The 25,853-nt window shown below is 42.2% G+C and overlaps 1 protein-coding gene across 2 annotated transcripts in view; it reads left to right on the top strand.

Annotated features, from left to right (window-relative positions):
* LOC144493849 (signal-induced proliferation-associated 1-like protein 2) overlaps positions 1 to 25,853 on the top strand; it is a 490,731-nt gene that overhangs the window by 177,713 nt on the left and 287,165 nt on the right. For both annotated transcript variants that reach the window (XM_078213418.1, XM_078213417.1), the window contains one exon: positions 12,038 to 12,226. In XM_078213418.1, the coding sequence (XP_078069544.1) occupies positions 12,038 to 12,226 (189 nt within the window). The remainder of the gene's footprint in view (positions 1 to 12,037; positions 12,227 to 25,853) is intronic.

Genomic DNA, 25,853 nt, shown 5'->3' with positions numbered 1-25,853 from the left:
AAGTCTCTGATAAAGCTGGAATGACATTTTCTGTATGCATAGCGTGGGTAATGCTGCAAATTCATGCTTTAATGAAACATAGAAATCATAGAAACCCTACAGAGCAGAAAGAGGCCATTTGGCCCATCGAGTCTGCACTGACCACAATCCCACCCAGGCCCTACCCCATATCCCTACATATTTACCCACTAATCCCTCTAACCTACGCATCTCAGGACACTAAGGGGCAATTTTAGCATGGCCAATCAACCTAACCTGCACATCTTTGGACTGTGGGAGGAAACCGGAGCACCCGGAGGAAACCCATGCAGACGCGAGGAGAATGTGCAAACTCCACACAGATAGTGACCCAAGGCGGGAATCGAACCCATGTCCCTGGAGCTGTGAAGCAGCAGTGCTAACCACTGTGCTACCGTGCTGCCCCAGAAACATCTGAATATGCATTATATATCGGTGATGCTAAAGTGGCAATGCTGTCATAGGGATCAGTTGCTATTACAATCTGAGATTGGATTTTATTCACTGAATAGCTGGCTGTCAATTCCTTTGGTTAGCCCTTTGTGGTGCTCCACTCCCACTGGTTAGATTCAGCAAAAGGTGGTCATTAATTTCTGAACTCAATATAATTTACTTTAGCTTATTTACAAACATTGCCAGTATGGATAGTCAGTGACCCAACATTTATTTTGGAACAAGATAGACAATCGTGTCTTGGAGCTTGCACGGGGTAGAGTTTGTAAAATGTGTTCAGGAGAATTTTCTACATCAGTATATAGAGGTGCCAACTAGAGAGGATGCGATATTGGATCTCCTATTGGGAAATGAGTTAGGGCAGGTGATGGATGTGAGTGTGAGGGAACACTTTGGATCCAGTGATTCAACCTGATCATGGATAAGAATAGATTTGGTCCTCGGGTTGAAGTTCTGAACTGGAAAAAGGCCAAATTTGATGAAATGAGAAGGGATCTGGGAAGTGTGGATTGGCACAGGCTGTTCTCTGGTAAGGATGTAAATGGAAAGTGGGAGGCCTTCAAAGGAGAAATTTTGAGAGTGCAGAGTTTGTATGTTCCTGTCAGGATTAAAGGCCAAGTAAATAGGAATAAGGAACCTTGGTTCTCAAGGGAGATTGTAACACTGATTAAGAGGAAGAGAGAGTTGTATGAAATGTACAGGCAGCAAGGAACAGATCAGATGCTCGAGAAGTACAAAAAGTGCAAAAAGCTACTTAAGAGGGAAATCAGGAGGGCTAAAAGAAGACATGAGGTTGCTTTGGCAGACAGAGTGAAGGAAAATCCAAAGAGCTTCTATAGGTATGTTAGGAGCAAAAGGATAGTGAGGGATAAAATTGGTCCTCTTGAAGACCAGAGTGGTAGACTGTATGGAACCAAAAGAGATGGGGGAGATACTAAATGGTTTTTTTGCATCCGTATTTACTGAGGAAACGGGCATGGAGTCTACGGAAATAGGGCAAACAGGTAGGGAGGTCATGGAACCTTTACAGATTAAAGGGGAGGAAGTGCTCGCTGTCTTGAGGCAAATCAGAGTTGATAAATCCCCAGGACTGGACAGGGTATTCCCACGGACCTTGAGGGAAGCTAGTGTTGAACTTGCAGGGGCCCTGGCAGACATATTTAAAATGTCAGTATTCACGGGGGAGGTGCCGGATGATTGGAGGGTGGCTCATGTTGTTCCGTTGTTTAAAAAAGGTTCCAAAAGAAATCCGGGAAATTATAGGCCAGTAAGTTTGACGTCGGTGGTGGGCAAGTTATTCGAAGGTGTGATGAGGGATAGGATCTACAAATATTTGGATAGACAGGGACTTATTAGGGAGAGTCAACATGGCTTTGTGCGTGGTAGGTCATGTTTGACCAATCTATTAGAGTTTTTCAAGGAGGTTACCAGGAAAGTGAATGAAGGGAAGGCGGTGGATGTTGTCTACCTGGAGTTCAGCAAGGCCTTTGACAAGGTCCCTCATGGGAGGTTAGTTAGGAAGGTTCAGTCGCTAGGTATACATGGGGAGGTAGTAGATTGGATTAGACACTGGCTCAATGGAAGAAGCCAGAGAGTGGTTGTGGAGGATTGCTTCTCTGAGTGGAGGCCTGTGACTAGTGGTGTGCCGCAGGGATCGGTGTTGGGTCCATTGTTGTTTGTCATCTATATCAATGATCTGGATGATAATGTGGTAAATTGGATCAGCAAGTTTGCTGATGATACAAAGATTGGAGGTGTAGTGGACAGTGAGGAAGGTTTTCAAAGCTAGGAGAGGGATTTGGACCAACTAGAAAAATGGGCTGAAAAATGGCAAATGGAATTTAAAGCAGACAAGTGTGAGATATTGCACTTTGGAAGGACAAACCAAAGTAGAACGTACAGGGTAAATGGTAGGACTCTGAAGAGTGCAGTTGAACAGAGGGATCTGGGAATACAGGTACAGAATTCCCTAAAAGTGATGTCACAGGTGGATAGGGTCGTAAAGAGTGCCTTTGGTACATTGGCCTTTATAAATCGGAGTATCGAGTATAAAAGTTGGAGTGTTATGGTAAGGTTATATAAGGCATTGGTGAGGCCGAATTTAGAATATTGTGTACAGTTTTGATCACCTAGTTACAGGAAGGATGTAAATAAGGTTGAAAGAGTGCAGAGAAGGTTCACAAGGATGTTGCCGGGACTTGATAAGCTGAGTTACAGAGAGAGATTGAATAGGTTGGGACTTTATTCCCTGGAGCGTAGAAGATTGAGGGGAGATTTGATAGAGGTGTATAAGATTTTGATGGGTATAGATAGAGTGAATGCAAGCAGGCTTTTTCCGCTGAGGCTAGGGGAAAAAAAAACCAGAGGGCGTGGGTTAAGGGTGAAAGGAGAAAAGTTTAAAGGGAATATTAGGGGGGGCTTCTTCACGCAGAGTGGTGGGAGTGTGGAATGAGCTGCCGGATAAAGTGGTAACTTTTAACATTTAAGAAAAGCTTGGACGGGTTCATGGATGAGAGGGGTGTGGAGGGATATGGTCCAAGTGCAGGTCAGTGGGACTAGGCAAAAAATGGTTCGGCACAGACAAGAAGGGCCAAAAGGCCTGTTTCTGAGCTGTAATTTTCTATGGTTCTATGGTTCTAACTGAGTCGAATTCAATTCAACTTTGGAAAATGATGGCTATCAGCTATTTCGACTCTTTGCTTTTGTATGTGGCTGATTGAGGAGTCAAAGTAGTCGTTTATAGATCAAATTCTGCTCCAGCTCACTTGCATATTGTACAAAAAATCCGACATGAATTCGTTCAATCTGGCAGTGTTTTAAAACAAAGTAAAATACGTATTTTTTAATTGAAGGACTATTCTTTAATATATTTATGACTGGTAACTTGGTAAGATTTGATTATACAACTTAAAAGAGATTATCACAAAAAATAATATTTTATGTCTGTGTCTGTGCCACTACGTGTGAATAACCTGAATTTGACTGACGAAAAATGACTTCTAAAAAAAAATACAAAACTATTTTGCAATTATATCAGGGTATAAAATAGTCAGTCCTGTTGTAATTTTTTTAAAAAATCTCTCGGAACTTTTAAAATCATATCTGTGCCAAAATGTTCCACAACAGTTAGCTCTGGAAGCTCCCAGTATTGATTAGTTCACCCTGGGGACATGGCCAGTTTTGTGAGCAGCATCTGCTTCCATTGCAGTGTTCTTAAACCAAAACCACTGATCATGGAGGTTACGAACTGGGAGCAGGCCATTTGTTCGCTCAAGTCTGCTCAGCCGTTCAATAAGATCGTGGCTGATGATTTTAATCTCCACTCCACAATCCTGCCTACCTCTGATAACCTTTCACCATCTTGTTAATCAAGAACCTATCTATATCTGTCTTTAAAATATTCAAAGATCCGACTTCCACTTTTGAGGAAGAGTGTTCAAAAGGCTCATGATCCTTGGAGAAAATATTCTCCTCATCTCTGTCTTAAATGGGCAACTCATTTTTAAACTGTGACCCCTAGTTCTAGGTTATCACACAAGAGGAAACATCCTCTCCACATTCACTCTGTCAATACCCCTCAGAATCTTAAAGCTTTCAATCAAATCGCATCTTACTCTTCTAAACTCCAACGGGTGCAATCCTAGCCTGTCCAACCTTTCCTCCTAAGACAACCTGCCAATTCCTGTTAATCTAATTAACCTTCTCTGCATTGCTAATGCATTTACATCTTTCTTTAAATGAAGCGACTAATACTGTGCATAGTACTCCAGATGCGGTCTCACCAATGCCCTGCACAACTGAAGTATAACCTTCCTACATTTTGTACTCCATTCCCTTAACAATAAACAATAATATTTGATTAGCTTTCCTAATTACTTGCAGTCCTAATTACTTGCATACTCGTTTTTTGTGATTCATGCACTAGGATACCTAGATCCCTGTGAATCTGAGCTCTGCAATCTCTCACCACTTGGATAACATTCTTCCCACAAAAATGTGCAATTTTGCAATTACCCACATCATACTCAATTTGCTAGAACTTTGCCTACTTAACTTACCTGTTACTTTGTAGCCTCCTTATGTCATCTTCACAACTTACCTAAGTATCACAACTACCTATCTTTGTGTTATCAGCAAATTTAGCAACCATATCATCTGTCCCTTCATACAAGTAATTTATATGAATTGTAAAAAGTTGGGCATTGGTCCTGTGACACATCATAAATCCTGCCAACCAGAAAAAGACCCATTTATGGCGACTCTGTTTCCTGTTAGCCTCAGTAAGAGTTTTAACAACACCAGGTTAAAGTCCAACAGGTTTATTTGGTAGCAAATGCCATTAGCTTTCGGAGCGCTGCTCCTTCGTCAGATGGAGTGGATATCTGCTCTCAAACAGGGCACAGAGACACAAAATCAAGTTACAGAATACTGATTAGAATGTGAATCTCTACAGCCAACCAGGTCTTAAAGATACAGACAATGTGACTGAAGGGAGCATTAAGCACAGGTTAAAGAGATGTGTATTGTCTCCAGACAGGACAGTCCTGTCCAGACTGTCCTGTCTGGAGACAATATACATCTCTTTAACCTGTGCTTAATGCTCCCTCCATTCACATTGTCTGCATCTTTAAGACCTGGTTGGCTGTAGAGATTCACATTCTAATCAGTATTCTGTAACTTGATTTTGTGTCTCTGTATGCCCTGTTTGAGAGCAGATATCCACTCCATCTGACGAAGGAGCAGCGCTCCGAAAGCTAATGGCATTTGCGACCAAATAAACCTGTTGGACTTTAACCTGGTGTTGTTAAAACTCTTACTGTGTGTACCCGAGTCCAACGCCGGCATCTCCACATTCTGTTAGCCTGCCAGCCAATCTTCTATCCATATCAAAACATTACTGCCTACACCATGAGCTTTCATTTTACATAATCCTTGTGGCACCTTATATGCCTTCTGGAAATCCAAATACAACACATCCACCACTTCCCCTTCATCCACAGTACATGTGACTCCTTTAAAGGACTCCAATGAACATAGAACATAGAACAGTACAGCACAGAACAGGCCCTTTGGCCCACGATGTTGTGCCGAGCTTTATCTGAAACCAAGATCAAGCTATCCCACTCACTATCATCCTGGTGTGCTCCATGTGCCTATCCAATAACCGCTTAAATGTTCCTAAAGTGTCTGACTCCACTATCACTGCAGGCAGTCCATTCCACACCCCAACCACTCTCTGCGTAAAGAACCTACCTCTGATATCCTTCCTGTATCTCCCACCACGAACCCTATAGTTATGCCCCCTTGTAATAGCTCCATCCACCCGAGGAAATAGTCTTTGAACGTTCACTCTATCTATCCCCTTCATCATTTTATAAACCTCTATTAAGTCTCCCCTCAGCCTCCTCCGCTCCAGAGAGAACAGCCCTAGCTCCCTCAACCTTTCCTCATAAGACCTACCCTCCAAACCAGGCAGCATCCTGGTAAATCTCCTCTGCACTCTTTCCAGCGCTTCCACATCCTTCTTATAGTGAGGTGACCAGAACTGCACACAATATTCCAAATGTGGTCTCACCAAGGTCCTGTACAGTTGCAGCATAACCCCACGGCTCTTAAACTCCAACCCCCTGTTAATAAAAGCTCACACACTATAGGCCTTCTTCACAGCTCTATCCACTTGAGTGGCAACCTTTAGAGATCTGTGGATATGAACCCCAAGATCTCTCTGTTCCTCCACAGTCTTCAGAACCCTACCTTTGACCCTGTAATCCACATTTAAATTAGTCCTACCAAAATGAATCACCTCACATTTATCAGGGTTAAACTCCATTTACCATTTTTCAGCCCAGCTTTGCATCCTATCTATGTCTCTTTGCAGCCTACAACAGCCCTCCACCTCATCCAGTACTCCACCAATCTTGGTGTCATCAGCAAATTTACTGATCCACCCTTCAGCTCCCTCCTCTAAGTCATTAATAAAAATCACAAAGAGCAGAGGACCAAGCACTGATCCCTGCGGCACTCCGCTAGCAACCTGCCTCCAATCCGAAAATTTTCCATCGGCCACCACCCCCTGTCTTCGATCAGACAGCCAGTTACCTATCCAATCGGCCAACTTTCCCTCTATCCCACACCTCCTCACTTTCATCATAAGCCGACCATGGGGGACCTTATCAAACGCCTTACTAAAATCCATGTATATGACATCAACTGCCCTACCTTCATCAACACACCCAGTTACCTCCTCAAAAAATTCAATCAAATTTGTGAGGCACGACTTGCCCTTCACGAATCCGTGCTGACTATCCCGGATTAATCCGCATCTTTCTAAATGGTCGTAAATCCCATCTCTAAGGACCTTTTCCATCAATTTACTAACCACCGAAGTAAGACTAACCGGTCTATAATTACCAGGGTCATTTCTATTCCCTTTCTTAAACAGAGGAACAACATTCGCCATTCTCCAGTCCTCTGGCACCATCCCCGTGGACAGCGAGGACCCAATGATCAAAGCCAAATGCTCTGCAATCTCATCCCTTGCCTCCCAAAGAATCCTAGGATACATTTCATCAGGCCCAGGGGACTTATCGACCTTCAGTTTATTCAAAACTGCCAGGACATCCTCCCTCCGAACATCTATTTCCTCCAGCCTATTAGCCTGTAACACCTTCTCTTCCTCAAAAACATGGCCCCTCTCCTTGGTGAACACTGAAGAAAAGTAATCATTCATCACCTCGCCTATCTCTACTGACTCCATACACAAGTTCCCACTGCTGTCCTTGACCGGCCCTAACCTCACCCTGGTCATTCTTTTATTCCTCACATAAGAGTAAAAAGCCTTGGGGGTTTTCCTTGATCCGACCCGCCAAGGACTTCTCGTGTCCCCTCCTAGCTCTCCTAAGCCCCTTTTTCAGCTCATTCCTTGCTAACTTGTAACCCTCAATCGAGCCATCTGAACCTTGTTTCCTCATCCCTACATAAGCTTCCCTCTTCCTTTTCACAGGACATTCCACCTCTTTCGTGAACCATGGTTCCCTCACACGGCCATTTCCTCCCTGCCTGACAGGGACATACCTATCAAGGACACCCAGTATTTGTTCCTTGAAAAAGTTCCACTTTTCATTAGTTCCTTTCTCTGACAGTTTCTGTTCCCAACTTATGCCCCCTAATTCTTGCCTAATAGCATCATAATTACCTCTCCCCCAATTGTAAACCTTGCACTGCCGTACGGCCCTATCCCTCGCCATTGCAATAACAAAAGACACCGAATTGTGGTCACTATCTCCAAAGTGCTCTCCCACAACCAAATCTAACACTTGGCCCGGTTCATTTCCCAGTACCAAATCCAATGTGGCCCCACCTCTTGTCGGCCTATCCACATATTGTGTCAGGAAACCCTCCTGCACACACTGCACAAAAACTGCCCCATCCGAACTATTTGACCTACAAAGGTTCCAATCAATATTTGGAAAGTTAAAGTCCCCCATGACAACTACCCTGTGACCCCCCACACATATCCATAATCTGCTTAGCAATTTCTTCCTCCACATCTCTATGACTATTTGGGGGCCTATAGTAAACTCCTAACAACGTGACCGCTCCTTTCCTATTTCTAACCTCAGCCCATATTACGTCAGTGTGCAGATCCCCCTCGAAGTGCCTTTCCGCAGCCGTTAAACTATCCTTGATTAACAATGCCACTCCTCCACCTCTTTTACCAGCTTCCCTACACATAGTGAAACATCTATACCCCGGAACGTCCAACAACCATTCCTGTCCTTGTTCTACCCACGTCTCCGTAATGGCCACAACATCGTAGTCCCAAGTACCAATCCAGGCCCCAAGTTCATCTACCTTGTTCCGGATGCTCCTTGCATTGAAGTAGACACACTTCAACCCACCTTCCTGTCTACCGGTACCCATTCTTGACCCTGATATCTTCCCCAATACCTCACCACCCTCACTGACTTCTGGACTACAACTCCTTTTCCCACTCCCCTGACAAATTAGTTTAAACCCCCCTGAAGAGCCGTAACAAATTTCCCTCCAAGGATATTGGTGCCCCTCTGGTTCAGGTGCACCCCGTCCTGTTTGTACAGGTCCCACCTTCCCCAGAATGTGTTCCAATTATCCATGTATCTGAAGCCCTCCCTCCTACACCATCCCTGCAACCACATGTTTAACTGCACTCTCTCCCTGTTCCTCAACTCGCTATCACGTGGCCCCGGCAACATACCAGAGATGACCACGTTTTGTCTTGGCTCTCAGCTTCCAGCCCAGCTCCCGAAATTCCTGCTTTACATCCCCGTCCCTTCTCTTACCTATGTCATTGTTACCAATGTGTACCACGACTTGTGACTGTTTCCCCTCCCCCTTCAGAATCCGGAAAACACGGTCTGAGACGTCACGGACCTTGGCATCTGGTTGGCAACATACCATCCGTGAGTCTCTTTTGCTGCCACAGAACCTCCTATCTATCACTGAATTGATTAAACATGGCTTCCCTTTCACAAAACCATGTTGACTCTGCTTGATTGTCTTAAATTTTCCAAGTGCCCTGTTATGACATTTTAGTAACAGCTTCTAACATTTTCCTTATGATGGATGTTAGAAGTGTAGATTCTGTGCACTTGAACACATTTTGCATTTAAAATTCTACCATCTTGTGCGCTGCACCAGTTTTGGTCAAATTGTGCTGACAATTTGAGCAGAAAAGCCTCACCAAAGATTAAGGTTGTGCATATTTTATATTTTTGTAAGCTGAAAGATGTCACATGATGATGGATTGTCAAGTGGAGTTTTTTCATTTTCTTTCGTGGACTGTGGCCAAAGCTGACAAGGTCAGCATTTTTATTGCTCATTTCTAATGCTCTAGAGTATGCTCAGGTGATGAGCTGCCTTGTTGAACTACTGCAGCCTCTGTGCTGTAGGAACACCCACAGTGGTATTCGGAAGAGAGTTTCAGGATGTTGACTCTGGGACAGTGAAGGAATGGCAATATATTTTTACCTCAGGATTTGGAGGAAAACTGGTTGTTTTCCCAGGCCCCTGCTGCCTTTGTACTTCTGGGTGGTAGAGGTTGCGGATTAAAAAGCTGCTGTTGAAAGAGTCTTGGGTGACAATTTTCCAGCCTCATTGTGTCTAGTGCAGATTGCGCTGATCCCGGAAAATAGTATGTGGGCCTAGAAACGGGTTTCCCGCCTGATGCCAAACAGTTTGCAATTGTCCCGGTCTCTTTCTAATGGCACACAATTTTGGGTCCCATATCTAAGGAAGGATGTGCTAGCCTTGGAGATGGTCCAGAGGAGGTTCACAAGAATGGTCCCGGGATGTATGAGGAGCGTTTGAGGACTGGATCTGTACTCGAAGGAGTTTAGAAGAATGAGGGGGGATCTCATTGAAACTTAAAGAACACTGAAAGGCCTGGACAGAGTGGATGTGGTGAAGACGTTTCCATTTTTAGGAGAAACGAGAATCTGAGGGCACAGCCTCAGAGTAAAGGGACAATCCTTTAGCACCGAGATGAGGAGGAATTTCTTCAGCCAGAGGGTGGTGAACCTATGGAATTCATTGCCACAGAAGGCTATGGAGGCCGGGTCATTGAGTGTATTTAAGACAGAGATTGACAGGTTCTTGATTGGTAAGGGGATCAAAGGTTATGGGAAAAAGGCGGGAGAATGGAATTGAGAAACATATCAGCCATGATCGAATGGCGAGCAGATTCAAAGGGACGAATGGCCTAATTCTGCTCCTATATCTTGTGGTCTTATGGATAGTGCCCAGAAAGGGCGCAAGGCCAATTAGCTTATTTAAATATGCTTAGCCCATTCGACGCCGGATTCCTCCAGCTCCCGGGATCATCTTGCCCCTCGAGCCTGGCCCAAGCCCACTGAAAATCACTACTGGTCGCCCCCAGATTTGGTATTATGCCTACGCCATGGGGGCTCAGAGGCTGTTGGAGCCACAGGTGGTCAGTGACATGGCTAAGCAGTGCCCACCTGGGTCTGTGATAGTGCCAGTTGGACACTTCCTGTGTGCCGGGGGGGGGGGGGGGGGGGGGGGGGGGTGTGCCTGAACAGAGGGCTGTGATGGGTGGGACGGTGAAGGAGTGGGGCATGAAGAGCACATGTTGGGGATTATGAAGGGGCACCCATTGGGAGGGCCCTAGTGCCCTGATGCCAGCGATCTTTGTCAGGGAAACATGGCGAAACATGCTGCCAATGTCCGTGTGGGGGAAGGGGAGGTCACACACTGCACTGAGAGATCAGGGTGTCCTTTCAAAATGGTGCCCAATTTGCAGCTTGCCTCACCAGCATGTTTAGGCACCAAACTAATTATGCTTCCATGTATATTTAGAGTAGAAATTAGTCTGGGATTGCACCACTGGAGAGCTAGATACTCAATGGTTCAAAGCCTGAAGGTGAAGTATGAAACAAGACGCAGATATTTTCCTTGATAGTAGGTTTATTCATAGGATGCAGCAGTACAGCTTTCTGTCCCCTAACTGCCAATCCAGTGGTCCAGCAGAGTTTCCTTGTATCCTTTTGATGAACCAAAAATAAATGAATTGGGTTTCTTTACACTCTTTTGAGCACAATAAACCTGTGCATTTAGTCTGGGTTTGTGCTAGCAGGGAACGTATGGGATTGCTCCAAGAGAGAGCATGGGGCAATGGAATTAGTGTGGGATTGCTCTAACACAGAGTATAGGCCAGTTCAATTAGTCTGGGATTGCTTGAGGAAAGAACATGGGGCAGTTTGGTTAGTTTGGGATTGCTCCAATGGAGAGCACCTAGCAATGGATTATCTGGGATTCCTCCAGTAGTAAGTCAGTTTTCAGATGGTAGTCCTCCTTCTCTGCTCTAAGGTTATAATGGGAAGAATTGTAGATAAGTCCAAAAAAAAGCCTCAAGAATGATATTCTAGTACCAGAAACTCTGCCACAATCCATTCTGATATCTTTAAAAATTATTTCTTGGCATGTGGGCATCATTGGCTGGGCCAGCATCCCTAATTGCCCTTGAGAGGTTGGTAGTGAGGTGCCGCCTTGAACCACTGCATGTGGTGCAAATACACCCACTATGCTGTTTGGGGAAGGAGTTCCAGGATTTTGACCCAGGACTATTAGTATTAGCATATCAGTATTATTCATTTTTGTTGAGATTTCTAACTATTTTTGCCTGTTTTGAAGTGAGGAAAAGTTTGCTCATGAGCCATTCTTAGCAAAATTAATGTTGGAAATGTACGCATGTCATACTGTATCAGATTTCCTGTTATGGCCAAAGCTATTTTGGAAAAAGGAATTAAATTTATCCTTTGCAAACTGTTTACTTTAGAGAATTGGACCAGTTGATAGTTTAGGAATGGACAATAAAAGCTGGCTTAACCATCGATATGTACATCCTATGAATGAACAAATTAAAAAAAACCCATATTGATGTAAATTTTAAATGTGCTAAATGATTTTCATTGATTAATTACACAAAATGGAGCATATTATTTTAATGCTTATATAGTCATAAACGTATGTAATTTTTAACTTGAAACACTTTCCCTCCATTTTTTAGCTTTCCACTCTCAGAGGAGCAGTGCTCGAAGATGCCGTGCCATCCACAGCTCGACATGGTACAGCTCGAGGTTTGCCTATGAAGGAGGTGCTGGAATATGTGATTCCCGAGGTGAATATCCAGTGCCTTAGGGTGGCTTCAAACTCTCCCAAAGTAATGGAACAGCTGCTGAAACTTGATGAGCAAGGGGTAAGTTTCACACTGTGAATCTATATAAAGTGTATGGAATGCCTGATTGGCTCAAATATCATAACTTAAAAATTGAATAAATTCCTGTTTTATAATTGCCTGAAATATGAGCAGTTTGGAAATCTATGAAGCAGCAAGCAAATAGGAACATCAGTGAACAAATAACTAACAAAGCATGTTGGAAAAGGGAAATCACATGAGATTTTGAAAACGTTAATGACCATGGCCTTATCCAAGAATATAGTGCTAAACGTAAAACTCAGCTAACATCTGAAACGTAAGAATTCACAGAAATATTAAATATGTCTACAAAATAGTTTGACTTCCTGTTTAAATTTACCTTAATTGGCTCTTACTTTTTTTAGCATGCCTTTCCTTCAAGAAGTTCAAGGCCGGGACCTGAGTATACAAAGGCTTTTGACAGGAGAAAGAAAAAGAAGTAGTTCTTATAAAGGATGAGATCAGTACTATAGTAAGACATGATCTTGGTTCAGAAGATCAAGATGCAGAATCAATTTAGGGGGAGATGAGAAATAACGAAGGAATCAGTAGTTTATAAGCCCCTAGTAGTAATTATAAAGTAGGACAGAGAATATATTAAGAAATATATGTAAGAAAGGTAATAATAATTGTGGGTGACTTCAAATTGACAAAGGGAGGCGATAGACTAGTGGTATTATCGCTGGACTGTTAATCCAGGAACTCAGCTAATGTTCTGGGGACCCAGGTTTGAATCCCACCACAGCAGTTGGTGGAATTTAAATTCAATTAAAAATATCTGGAATTAAGAATCTACTGATCATGAAGTTATTGTCGATTGTCGGAAAAACCCATCTAGGTCACCTATGTCCTTCAGGGAAGGAAATCTGTTGTCCTTACCTGGTTTGGCCTACCTGGTTTTGGGGCGGCACAGTGGTGAGCACTGTTGCCTCCCAGCGCCAGGGACCTGAGTTGATTCCCGGCTTGGATCACTGTCTGTGTGGAGTTTGCACATTCTCCTCGGGTCTGCATGGGTTTCCTCCAGGTGCTCTGGTTTCCTCCCACAGTCCAAAGATAGGTTAGGTGGAATGGCCATGCTAAATTGCCCCTTGGTGTCAGTGGGTCTAGATAGGGTAAAATGCGTGGGGTTATGGGGATAGGGCCTGGGTGGGATTGTGGTCGGTGCGGAATTGATGGGCCGAATGGCCTCTTACTGCATTGTATGATTCTATAATTCTTTACATCTGACTCCAGAACCACAGTAATGTGGTTGACTGTCAACTGCCCTCAGGCAATTAGCGGTTGCAATAAATGCTGGCCAGCCAACGACACCCATGTCCCATGAATTAATAAAAAAATGAATAAAAAGGCCTGGGGGATGGAGTGTATTTCAGATAGTTTCTTAAGTGCTAAACATTCTGGAACCTACCAAGGGCTAGGCTATTTTGGACCTGGTTATGTGGAATGAGACAAGATTCATTAAAAACTTCATAGTAAACGATCCTTTAGACAAGAGAGATCATAACATAATTGAGTTTCACATTCAGTTTGAGGTTGAGAATTGTGGTTACATAACTAAAAGTCTTGAACTTACATAAAGACAATTACAAGAGTATGAAGACAGATGGCTAAAATGGACTGGGTAAAAAGGTTAAAAGATAAGAATGTAAAGAGACAATAGCAGGCCTACTCCTGCTTCTATTTCTTTTGTTCTTGTATTTAATGGTGGAGTGATTAATACCTCAGACCAGAATCTGAGGATTCAGGATTCTTTGAGGATTATGGGGTGGAGACGATTACAGCGATAGGGAAGGGGCCAGGCCATGGAGAGTTTTGAAAAAAAGATGAGAATTTTTAAAAATTGAGAAGTTGCTCGACTGTAATCAATGTAGACCATCTAACACAAGGATGATGAGTGGATGGAAATTTGGTCCGAGTAAGAACGCAGGCAGCAGAGTTTACATAACCTCAAATTTTCGGAAGGTGGGATATAGGTGGAGTGTAATGAAAGCAAAATACTGCAGACACTGAAAATCTGAAATAAAAACAGAAAATGCTGGCTAAATGCAGCAGGTCTAGCAGCATGTGTGGAGAGAAACAGTTAATGATTTCCGTCCATAGTTCTGTAGAAAGATATTTGGACTTGAAACGTTAACTCTGTTTCTCTCTCCACAGATGCTGCCAGACCTGCTGAGTTTATTCATAATTTTCTGTTTTTATTATGAGTAGAGTATGTTGGAATAGTTGAGTCTGGAGATAAAGAGATGAATGAGGGTTTCAGCAGGAGAAAAGCTGAGGCCGGTGAAGAGTTGGGCAGTGTTACAGAGGTGAAAACAAGCGGCCTCAGTGATGGCACGGATATGAGGTTGAAAATTCCTCTGGGTTTAAATTGAGGTGGGAATAATAGTTCATCTTCAGATGGTTGCCAGGGAGTTGGTGACAGTGGAACAGAGCTTGCAACAGGAATTAGCGTCAATGGCCTCAGTCTTCCCAATATTTAAATTAAATAACTTTCTGCTCATTGAATACTGGATGTCAGATGAGCAGTCTAAAGTTTTCAAGACAGTGAAAGGGCTGAGGGAGGTGGTGGTGACAGCACAAAACCTGAGGAGAGAAAACCATTACAATGCCAGCTAATATGGGGACCTAGAAGGGATGATAGATGGTCAGTAGTTTAGTTGGAATTGACTCCAGACAGGAGGTAGGCCTTGTGAACACAAGGGTTTTAGAGGACATAGATGAGAAAAGAGTTCATTTTAGGGCTAGGGCAGGTGGGATCCTTACAGGAAGTTCAGCCTGATGGATTTGGGGAAGCGCAGAAAGTGGCAGATGCAGTTGATCAGATGGTATCAATCTTAATAATAAAGGTATTTATGATCTCCTTGCACAAAACAGAACCTTATTCACACCCCCACACTATTCTGAGAAGAACGGAAAAACCAAATTGTTTTTTGTTTGTTTCTTGATCTCTGAAAATGTAGACCTAAATGAATGGGCAGTCTGGCCTCCTAATGGTGTAGCGAGATGCTCTACTCCATATCCATCAACAATATTCAAAAAATGTTATAATACGATGTGTGCATTTGTTTATGTAATACAAATTAGATGGATGCAGAATTATTTTTATGTTGTACACCTGTGACTTTGATTTCCTGTTTTTTGAATATGCTGCTGATTTTCATGAAAATACTGAACATAAATTGTTTGCAAAGAGAGAAATGCTCACATGCTTCAGAACAAAACGAAAGCTGCCAAGCACAATGTAGAATGCCCATTTGAAAAGCCAAGAGCCCAAGTTTCACAGAAAAACAGAAGTGGCTTCTCTGTTCCTACCCTTGACCATAACACTTGTAACCTTTCAGGTTTTAGGGACAATTTAAGATTTAGACAGCTGAAGGCACAACTGCTAATGTGATGAAAATCAGGGATGCACAAGAAGTCAGAATCAGAGGTGTGTAGCAATATAGTTGTAGGGCTAGAGGAAGTTAGAGATATGAAGGGGTGAGGCCATGGAGGAATTTGAAAAGAGGGATGAGAATTTAAAAATCAAAGTGTTAGTTAAGTGTGAACCAGTGTAGATCAGCGAGTACAAGCGTAATGGGTGAACGAGACAGAGTGGTTCAAAAGCAAATCTGGAAGCATGTTTCAGAGCCCCTTACTTCCTCCAACTACTCCAATGTAAGGGAACCATCATGTTGTCTTAACCCATGAGATTACCCCAGAATCAGGATCTAGTGGAGAAAGAGAATATTAAGCATTCGTTGTGGCCCTTATCCTTTAATCCCTCAAGGTTATACCTCATCAAGAACCCTCCAGAGGCATCTTTACCTCTTAACATGTTTTCCCTCCAAAACAAAGTAGGATTTGTTTGAAAAAATGTGGCTTGGCTTAAGTGACTGTGGCCAACTAAGAGTTGAGCTTAGGTTAGCGTTACCAATGGAAATCACTGACTGGCTGTAGGTTTGGTTGTATGGACAGTTTTAATCACATCCATTAATTTCAATAAAGTGCACTACACACAATACAGATACATATATTTCATGTGCGTACTTAACACATTTACTACCATTTAGTAACAATGGAACATAAATCACAACCATTAAAAACGCACTTGTATGCTTTGCTTTTTGACTTACCAAGAGAGTAAGAAACGGATTAAAAGGTTAAAATACACACACACATGCCATGTGAGTATGTGTATTGAGATCACTTTCCCAAAGGCAGTATCTATTTTTCATTTACTAAATAGAAAGTCAATTAGTACATGTGGCTAGTGGCTAATGCATTGGACAGCATTAGTTTAGATACCCTTTTGAGCAAGTGTAATGCTGCCGGAAGTACAATTTAGGTTTTAGAATCTTTTTCACTGGTCAAGCCCCTGAATAATACTCTACTGCAGTTGATTATCTTTTGAAGTGCCATTGTAGTGAATTAGCACACTGTTGAGCTCATTCACAGCTGTTTCACTGCTGAATTCTTCAAAGTGACCCATTCTTCAGTACAGTTTTATTAAATAAACATTAAGATAGCTCAAAGGTGAAATTTTCTGGCTGTTCATGCCCCATTGCCTCTGCAAGTGAGAACGGAGAATTTGGTGCTTAGCTGAATCTCTGTCCACAGCAGCGGGGCCAGAGAATCCTACTGGCACGAACAGCCAGAAGATTCCGCCCCAAGTCTATTTTATTGTTTTAGTTAACAAGGGGGTGGGGATAAGTGTCTTATGTAATTTATTCAAGGTGTATATATTCAATTGACACATTGGTTCAGAAAACGTTAACCTGGAATGATAAAATGAAGAACTGTTGCCTTGTGGATAGAATTAGTGTTACCATGACAACAGTATTATATGCCAGCAATGACTGATTAACCTGTCTCTAGGTATGATGAAGGTATTAGGGAATTTCACAAGGGGGAAAAAAGGGTGTGACACATTCTGATGACAATTAAATACTCAGAACAGATTCAATAGCGTCATTAAACTTTAGTGGTTGAATAGAAAACCACAATAACATCTCATGCCTGAAATTCACTCAAAAGACAGTCCATTGCTCAACCGGGCATAACAAAAAGCTGAATGATTCAAGGTCTAATAAATAATTCACAGCTGTCTATGCATTGTAAGTATAGAGATTTATCTGCCTTGCATAATCCCTGTCCTGTTCATTTGCTGAATTGCTGTATTCATACTGATTCAATTCAACCAGATGCATGGCTCACAGAAATAGTTCACCAAAGAGTAGTCCGTCATGTTTATCCAGTAAATAAAAAATTGGTCGGAAAAATAGTTATGTTTTTAATTCATGTGAACATAATGAGAATTGTTTGTTGGTATGCAAGTATCCACTTTAATATGTGGAGTGTTTATAAAATTTTGTTATTTTAAATAATGGGAAAAATATTTTATTGATAATTTTAATGAATTCTACTTAGAAATATAGTACTTCTGGAAATTGCTTACAGCACGGTTTGTACAATCCAGTGCATCTGAAGAGCTGTGGGATCTGGATGGTATAAGTTCTGCTCATTGCACATCATGGATTATTGTAAAGTAAACATTGTTTAACATCGGTTGGATTGATATTGCAATATTAGCAAGCTCTACAGTCGCTCTTTAAGGTTTGATCTCTGTTGGATCATGTGTGTTCAGCTATACTTCAGTCAGTTCATCAACTTTGCATGGCTGAACTGTCTGGAATTTTAAGTGCCAGTGCTTTGGCATCAGCTGTTGAGGATTCCAAGTTCATGCCTGTCATTGCCACCCTGCTCTCCTGTCCACATGTCCGTCCTTGGCCTTTTGCAATTTTTTGATTTGATTTATTATTGTCACATGTACTAACATACAGTGAAAAGTATGTTTCTTGTGTGCTATACAGATAAAGCATACCGTTCATAGAGAAGGAAATGAGAGAATGCAGAATGTAGTGTTACAGTCATAGCTAGGGTGTAGTGAAAGATCAACTTAATGCAAGATAAGTCCATTCAAAAGCCTGACAGCAGCTGGGAAGAAGCTGTTCTTGAGTTGGTTGGTACGTGACCTCAGACTTCTATCTTTTTCCGGAAGGAAGAAGGTGGAAGAGAGAATGTCTGGGGTGCGTGGGGTCCTTAATTATGCTGGCTGCTTTGCCGAGGCTGCGGGAAGTGTAGACAAATTCAATGGATGGGAGGCTGGTTTGCATGAAGGATGGGCTATATTTATAACCTTTTGTAGTTCCTTGCGGTCTTGGGCAGAGCAGGAGCCATACCAAGCTGTGAAACAACCAGAGAGAATGCTTTCTATGGTGCATCTGTAAAAGTTGATGAGAGTCGTAGCTGACATGCTAAATTTCCTTAGTCTTCTGAGAAAGTAGGTAGGCTTTCCTAACTATAGTGTCGGTATGGGGGGACCAGGACAGGTTGTTGGTGATCTGGGCACCTAAAAACTTGAAACTCTCAGCCCTTTCTACTTTGTCCCCATTGATGTAGACAGGGGCATGTTCTCCTTTACGCTTCTTGAAGCCAATGACAATCTCCTTCGTTTTGTTGACATTGAGGGAGAGATTATTGTTGCCGCACCAGTTCACCAGATTCTCTATCCCATTCCTGTACTCTGTCTCATCATTGTTTGAGATCTGACCCACTACGGTGGTGTCGTCAGCAAACTTGAAAATCGAATTGGAGGGGAATTTGACCACACAGTCATAGGTGTATAAGGAGTCTAGTAGGGGGCTGAGAACACAACCTTGTGGGGCACTGGTGTTGAGGGTGATCGTGGAGGAGGTGTTGTTGCCTATCCTTACTGATTGCAGTCTGAGTTTGGAAGTTCAGGATCCAGTCGCAGAGGGAGGTGCCGAGGCCCAGGCTATGGAGTTTGGGGATGAGTTTCGTGGGAATAATAGTGTTGAAGGCTGAGCTGTAGTCAATAAATAGGAGTCTGACATAAGTGTCCTTGTTTCAGTGAAGCCCAACGTAAACCGGAGAACAGCACCTCATCTTCTGATTAGGCACCGTAGAGCCTTCCAGACTGAACATTGAGTTCAACAACTTCAACTCTGGAGGTTGAGGACAGAGTATGAACTCTGTCCTCCACCTCCGCTCCATCTCCTTTATTTTGTTTCATTTCTTTTCATCTTATTAATCCATTTTTATTACTTTATATTTTTATTTTTCCCCTTCTAATATCTCAGTTCTCATCTTGTTTCACCCCCACCCCCATTCCACTAGGGCCATCTGCCACATTCCTACACTCTGCACCTTTATTCCGCCATTTACACATTCCGATCCCTTAAGGGACACTCTTCGCATCATTCCTAGCCTTTATCAGCATTTACATTCCCTTTGTCCTTTTGTCTATGCTATTCCTATTAATGACAGCTCCCCCCTCCCATCTCCCCTCAACTCAGAATAAATCTCATCCTACTTTATTTGTCTTTAGCTCTGACAAAAGGTCATCCAGACTCGAAACATTGGCTCTACTCTCTCCACAGATGCTGTCAGACATGCTGAGATTTTCCAGCATTTCCTGTTTTTGAGGATGATCATCATAGAAATCATAGAAACCCTACAGTGCAGAAGGAGGCCATTCGGCCCATCGAGTCTGCACCGACCACAATCCCACCCTACCCCCACATATTTACCCGCTTATCTACGCAATTTAGGATTCTAAGGGGCAATTTTTAACCGGGCCAATGAACCTAACCCGCACATCTTTGGACTGTGGGTGGAAACCGGAGCACCCGGAGGAAACCCACGTAGACACGAGGAGAATGTGCAAACTCCACACAGACAGTGACCCGAGCAGGGAATCGAACCCGGGACCCTGGAGCTGTGAAGCAGCAGTGCTAACCACTGCGCTACCGTGCCGCCCTGATGTCTGCTCAGGGCATGAGTTTCAGCCATGAGTCTGAATAGGCCACAGTTCTTTGGACACCTGGAGCAGGGTGCCCCGTGAGGTAGTAGTTTCTGAAGTGCAGGATTTGCTTCTTTTTTGTTCCTTCTCTACCAGTGTGTTCTGCCTCATTATTAAGACATTGTGACTCAAAGCGTGATGCAACTGATGGACAAGTTGTTGCCATTTTGAACAATTAGTAACAAGCTCCTTCCAGTTATAAATGCCAGTGGTGCTTCAAAATAAGCTTCAGAGTGTCTTTGAAGCATTTTTTCTGTCATCCCAGGAATGTTGGCCATTGGAGAGTTGAAAGAAAAAACTGAATCTGGCGGGGAGATGCTTTTTGGCCATTGGGACATAATATCCAGTTCATCACTTGATTTTGTAGGTTTGCCTGAAAACTTGTGGAGCTGGCTTTAAGAAGGGCATTTGTCCAATGGTCCTCCTATTGAATCTGGAGGATGTGGCAGAGTTGTTGCTCATGTAATTTCTCTAGTGTTCTTGTGTGTCGCTGATACATGATTCAGGTCTCACTGCAGTCAGTTATGTTAAAGATAATAATAAAAATACAATGAACATAATTACTTGTACTCCACATTTACTGTCTTAACTCCACTTTCCTTCTACACCCATTAGACTTGCACTCCAAAACCCTCAAGTCAGATATTTGTTAAAATTTGGAAGATGAACTGCTTGGTCTGTGCATTCTGTCAACGATCCATATATATACTGCGATTTCTTGGGCATTTTGTTTACTGCTGACAAGGTTGTCGCTTCAAATCTCCCCCAATCTTAAGGTTGTGAAGGGAGGGAGGAGGTGTCTCTGGCATCATAAGTGTGGTAAGAAGTTTAACAACAGTAGGTTAAAGTCCAACAGGTTTATTTGGTAGCAAAAGCCACACAAGCTTTCGGAGCTCCAAGCCCCTTCTTCAGGTGAAGAAACTTCTTCACCTGAAGAAGGGGCTTGGAGCTCCGAAAGTTTGTGTGGCTTTTGCTACCAAATAAACCTGTTGGACTTTAACCTAGTGTTGTTAAACTTCTTACTGTGTTTACCCCAGTCCAACGCCGGCATCTCCACATCATCATAACTGTGACCAGTTCAGTTCAGAACTCGCTTTGTTCCTGAAGTATGGAGCTTGGTATCTAAAAATTCTCTCTCTTTAAGCTCACCCCTTCCGTTAAAAATAAACTGTTGTTGTAACTGAAAGCTATTGTTTTTCTATTCTTGCAAGATTGTGCAGTGCTCTCTTTGAATTGAATTGGGCCAGCTGCAAAAAGGCTCTTCTAAGCAGATCAGTCCAAACTGGGTTGGGCGGAGTCGAGGTTTGCTAAGGCACTGGGCGCATGAGAATGTTTGATTTTCGGACACTGCTGGTTTTTTTGGATTCCAGATTTGAGGTACTTCACCTGTATCAGAAAATAAATTCACTGATATGAGCGTCTTTTGGTTAACAAGGATCTAAACTGTTTTAGCCAATATCCAGAATTTTAATCGAATTCTGCTAACAGTGATGTTTCCTTTACTCCAGCTTGTTCTAAATCCCCAAACTAAACTACTTGAAAAGAGAACTAGTCTTAGAAGCCCACTGACCCTTATAATTAACTTGTTGAGCCTTTTTTCTTGTTGTTAATCTCCCAGACTGGTCGAATGATAATTTACTGTAATTTACAGCTGTATTTTTTTAACCAGAAATCAGATACTAGTCCTTAAAGGAACCATCACCCCAAGATGAGATGGAGTTTTTTATTCCACAAAGCATGTGGCTATTGCAATTAGATGTTGAATAGTTTTACTAGAAAACTGCTCATCCCTGTAATGTTGCTTGATTTTCTGGATGATTTATGCATGGTTTCTAATGATGTGTACTGACTAAGAACAATCTTCAAAGGCTATGCTTTCATAACAAAGGGACAGAAACATTTAAAACCCACAAATTTTCTTGGAATCTTTAGTTCCATTCTTTTCTCCCACTGTATTAGACATAATGAGGAATAATCTCCCATGAAATTTATCACTAGAGCCTGTTCTGTAGAACAATTTCAGACTGTTCTTTTATTTTTTCATGTAGCATTCTCATTGTCCTTGGGTTATTAATTATTGCCTATGCCATGAAATCACAATGGGGAAGATGCGAAAGCAGGCCTCAAGAACTCACTCAGCTGTGGGGATTGAACCCGTTTTGGCATTGTTCATCACCTTAGTTCAGCCATCTAGCAAACTGAGCTAACTGAACCTCACCCCCGAATATTTATTTATTTTATGCATTTTATATTTGTATAGTTTGTAAGTCTGGTTATTGCACTTTCTAATATATTCTGCCTTTCTGCATCTGGATATTCTTTTGGCTGAAAATAAATTTGACAAGTCATCTGAATCTATACATGTTAGCTTGGAGGTGTACCTTCTGCCTTTAGAACATAGAACATAGAACATTACAGCGCAGAACAGGCCCTTCGGCCCACGATGTTGCACCGACCAGTTAAAAAAAAAAACTGTGACCCTCCAACCTAAACCAATTTCTTTTCGTCCATGAACCTATCTACGGATCTCTTAAACGCCCCCAAACTAGGCGCATTTACTACTGATGCTGGCAGGGCATTCCAATCCCTCACCACCCTCTGGGTAAAGAACCTACCCCTGACATCGGTTCTATAACTACCCCCCCTCAATTTAAAGCCATGCCCCCTCGTGCTGGATTTCTCCATCAGAGGAAAAAGGCTATCACTATCCACCCTATCTAAACCTCTAATCATCTTATATGTTTCAATAAGATCCCCTCTTAGCCGCCGCCTTTCCAGCGAAAACAATCCCAAATCCCTCAGCCTCTCCTCATAGGATCTCCCCTCCATACCAGGCAACATCCTGGTAAACCTCCTCTGCACCCTCTCCAAAGCCTCCACATCCTTCCTGTAATGTGGGGACCAGAACTGCACACAGTACTCCAAGTGCGGCCGCACCAGAGTTGTGTACAGTTGCAACATAACGCTACGACTCCTAAATTCAATCCCCCTACCAATAAACGCCAAGACACCATATGCCTTCTTAACAACCTTATCTACTTGATTCCCAACTTTCAGGGATCTATGCACACATACACCTAGATCCCTCTGCTCCTCCACACTATTCAAAGTCCTCCCGTTAGCCCTATACTCAACACATCTGTTATTCCTACCAAAGTGAATTACCTCACACTTCTCCGCATTAAACTCCATCCGCCACCTCTCGGCCCAACTTTGCAACCTGTCTAAGTCTTCCTGCAAACTACGACACCCTTCCTCACTGTCTACCACACCACCGACTTTGGTGTCATCAGCAAATTTGCTAATCCACCCAACTATACCCTCATCCAGATCATTAATAAATATTACAAACAGCAGTGGCCCCAAAACAGATCCCTGAGGTACACCACTTGTAACCGCACTCCATGATGAATATTTACTATCAACCACCACCCTCTGTTTCCTATCCGCTAGCCAATTCCTGATCCAATTTCCTAGATCACCCCCAATCCCATACATCTGCATTTTCTGCAGAAGCCTACCATGGTGAACCTTATCAAACGCCTTACTAAAATCCATATATACCACGTCCACTGCCTTGCCCCCATCCACCTCCTTGGTCACTTTCTCAAAAAACTCAATAAGGTTAGTAAGGCACGACCTACCTGCCACAAAACCATGCTGACTATCACCTATCAATTCATTACTCTCCAAATAACTATAAATCCTATCCCTTATAATTTTTTCCAACATCTTGCCGACAACAGAAGTGAGACTCACCGGTCTATAATTCCCGGGGAAGTCTCTGTTCCCCTTCTTAAACAATGGGACAACATTCGCTAACCTCCAATCTTCACTTTAGAAGTGATGAAGAATATGATGGACATTGCACATTATCTGTAGTCAAATACACAGAAGTATCTGTTCACAAGGTCTGCTTATAGAAACTGACCAGTCATGAGCAAGTGCTGGTGAGGGAGCGAGACCAGTGAAGGATTTCCATGGTTTAATTCTTCTTCTTTTTGACATGAACAATTTCCTATCATCTCAGTTGAATCGGATTCTTCGACCAGGGCGTATGTAGTTTCTGTTCATTAATGATGAAAGCAACAACAAATACTAATTGTCCATTTATTTATGATGACTGCAGCCTCTTCATCATGATGGACAGCTTAATAAGTTGTCAATTTTTCTTAGATTTTAGTGATAGCCTGGAACCAATACAGTGATTGCACTTTTCCACTCATTCCTTAATGTTTAATGGTCACAATAGATTTTCATGAATTTGAACATACAGTTTGCTGCGCATAAATTTACAAACTGATATGGTTTTACCCTAAGGGCAAGGTTACTTAGTGTTTGAAAGATCAAAGGTTCAGACAGGCAACTGAAGCGTGTAAAGTAAGCATTGCTTAGACAACTCGAGTATTTCATTTGAAGTCTAAGCTTTGTGAAAATTTAGTGCAATTTTAACCCATTTTGGAACTTCAATGTGTTTCATGAATACACTTCACTATAAATAGATTTATAAATATTCAGAGCACTTTAAAATACTGACTTGGGTTATGAAAACCTTGCGATTAAACAGTAATGTTGTATGCCCTTAAATTACATTTCTTGTTCAGTTCTTTGTAATGTTATTGAATTCCATGCTTTGAACAACATTTTATTTTTTGACAATTATTACACCATGTAAGTGTTCAGTAATTACTGCATAATGCATAGATGCATAGGTTTTTAATGTGATCAGTTGTCAAACCTACTAGAAATTAAGTATTTGATTCTGAGGAAGTTGCAGAAAAATCTGTAGAAATAAATTTAAATCAAAAGGTTTTGATTTAGTGTAGTTAATCACAGAATAATTGCCCTCACCTGATAGAGTAATCAGTGACTGTTTTTTAAAAAATAATTTAACAACAAACTTTACTAGCTGAGATGCATCACAAAAGTTGCATAATTTTGTTCTATGTGATCATACATCACAGATTTTTGCCAAATGAGTAGGGTGTTTTGTTTTTCAGTATTCTGAAGATATTGGGCTAGATCATGCTGGAGTGGGTCATTTGAAGTATGCACTCTTTCATTATCTCCTTCACCTTTCAACTCCAATTTCTTTTAGCCTGTGCCTTGCTGCAAGTGTGTGCTGATAATGGGATCTTATTGAACGATTGGCCAACAATCTATCTCCTTAACCAGTGAGTTAAAAGATTAAAAATAAAGAAGGAAGGAAGTTGGATAAATTTCAGTCAAATCCAGTATAGAAAGAAAAATAAAGTAAGATGAGTGGATTGAGAGGGGTAAAAAGAGATGAGGAAAAGTAAAGAAAAAAATCAACATCTGGTGTTTTTTAAAAATTCCCTCAACAATAATTTACTACATGCAGATTGAGACTTAACAATTCAAATAATTACTTTTCTGGGAGGGGTGGGGAGAAGTGTCAGCCATGGCTTAGTGGAAAGTGGATGGTATCCTCTCCTCTGAAACAGAAGAATGAGCGTTCAAGCCCTATTCCAGAGCCTTGAGCACAAAATTCATATTTCTTTACAATACTGTGGTAGTGCTACATTGATAAGAGGCACCATTTGTGGATGTGATATTAAGTAAGTCGTGTAAATATGCGGGGTTATGGGAATAAGGCATGGGGCGGGGAATTGTGGTCGATGCAGATTCAATGGGCCGAATGGCCTTCTGCATTGTAGGGATTCTATAATTCTAAGTATTCTCAAGTGGGCATAGAAGACCTAATGGCGTTATTTGAAGGAGAGATGGTTGTTTTCCCTGATT

This window comes from Mustelus asterias, chromosome 5 (genome assembly GCF_964213995.1).
Source record: "Mustelus asterias chromosome 5, sMusAst1.hap1.1, whole genome shotgun sequence".
In the NCBI taxonomy this organism is placed as follows: Eukaryota; Metazoa; Chordata; class Chondrichthyes; order Carcharhiniformes; family Triakidae; genus Mustelus; species Mustelus asterias.
Note: the sequence above shows the minus strand (reverse complement) of the source record. Positions and strands in the feature narration are given on the sequence as shown.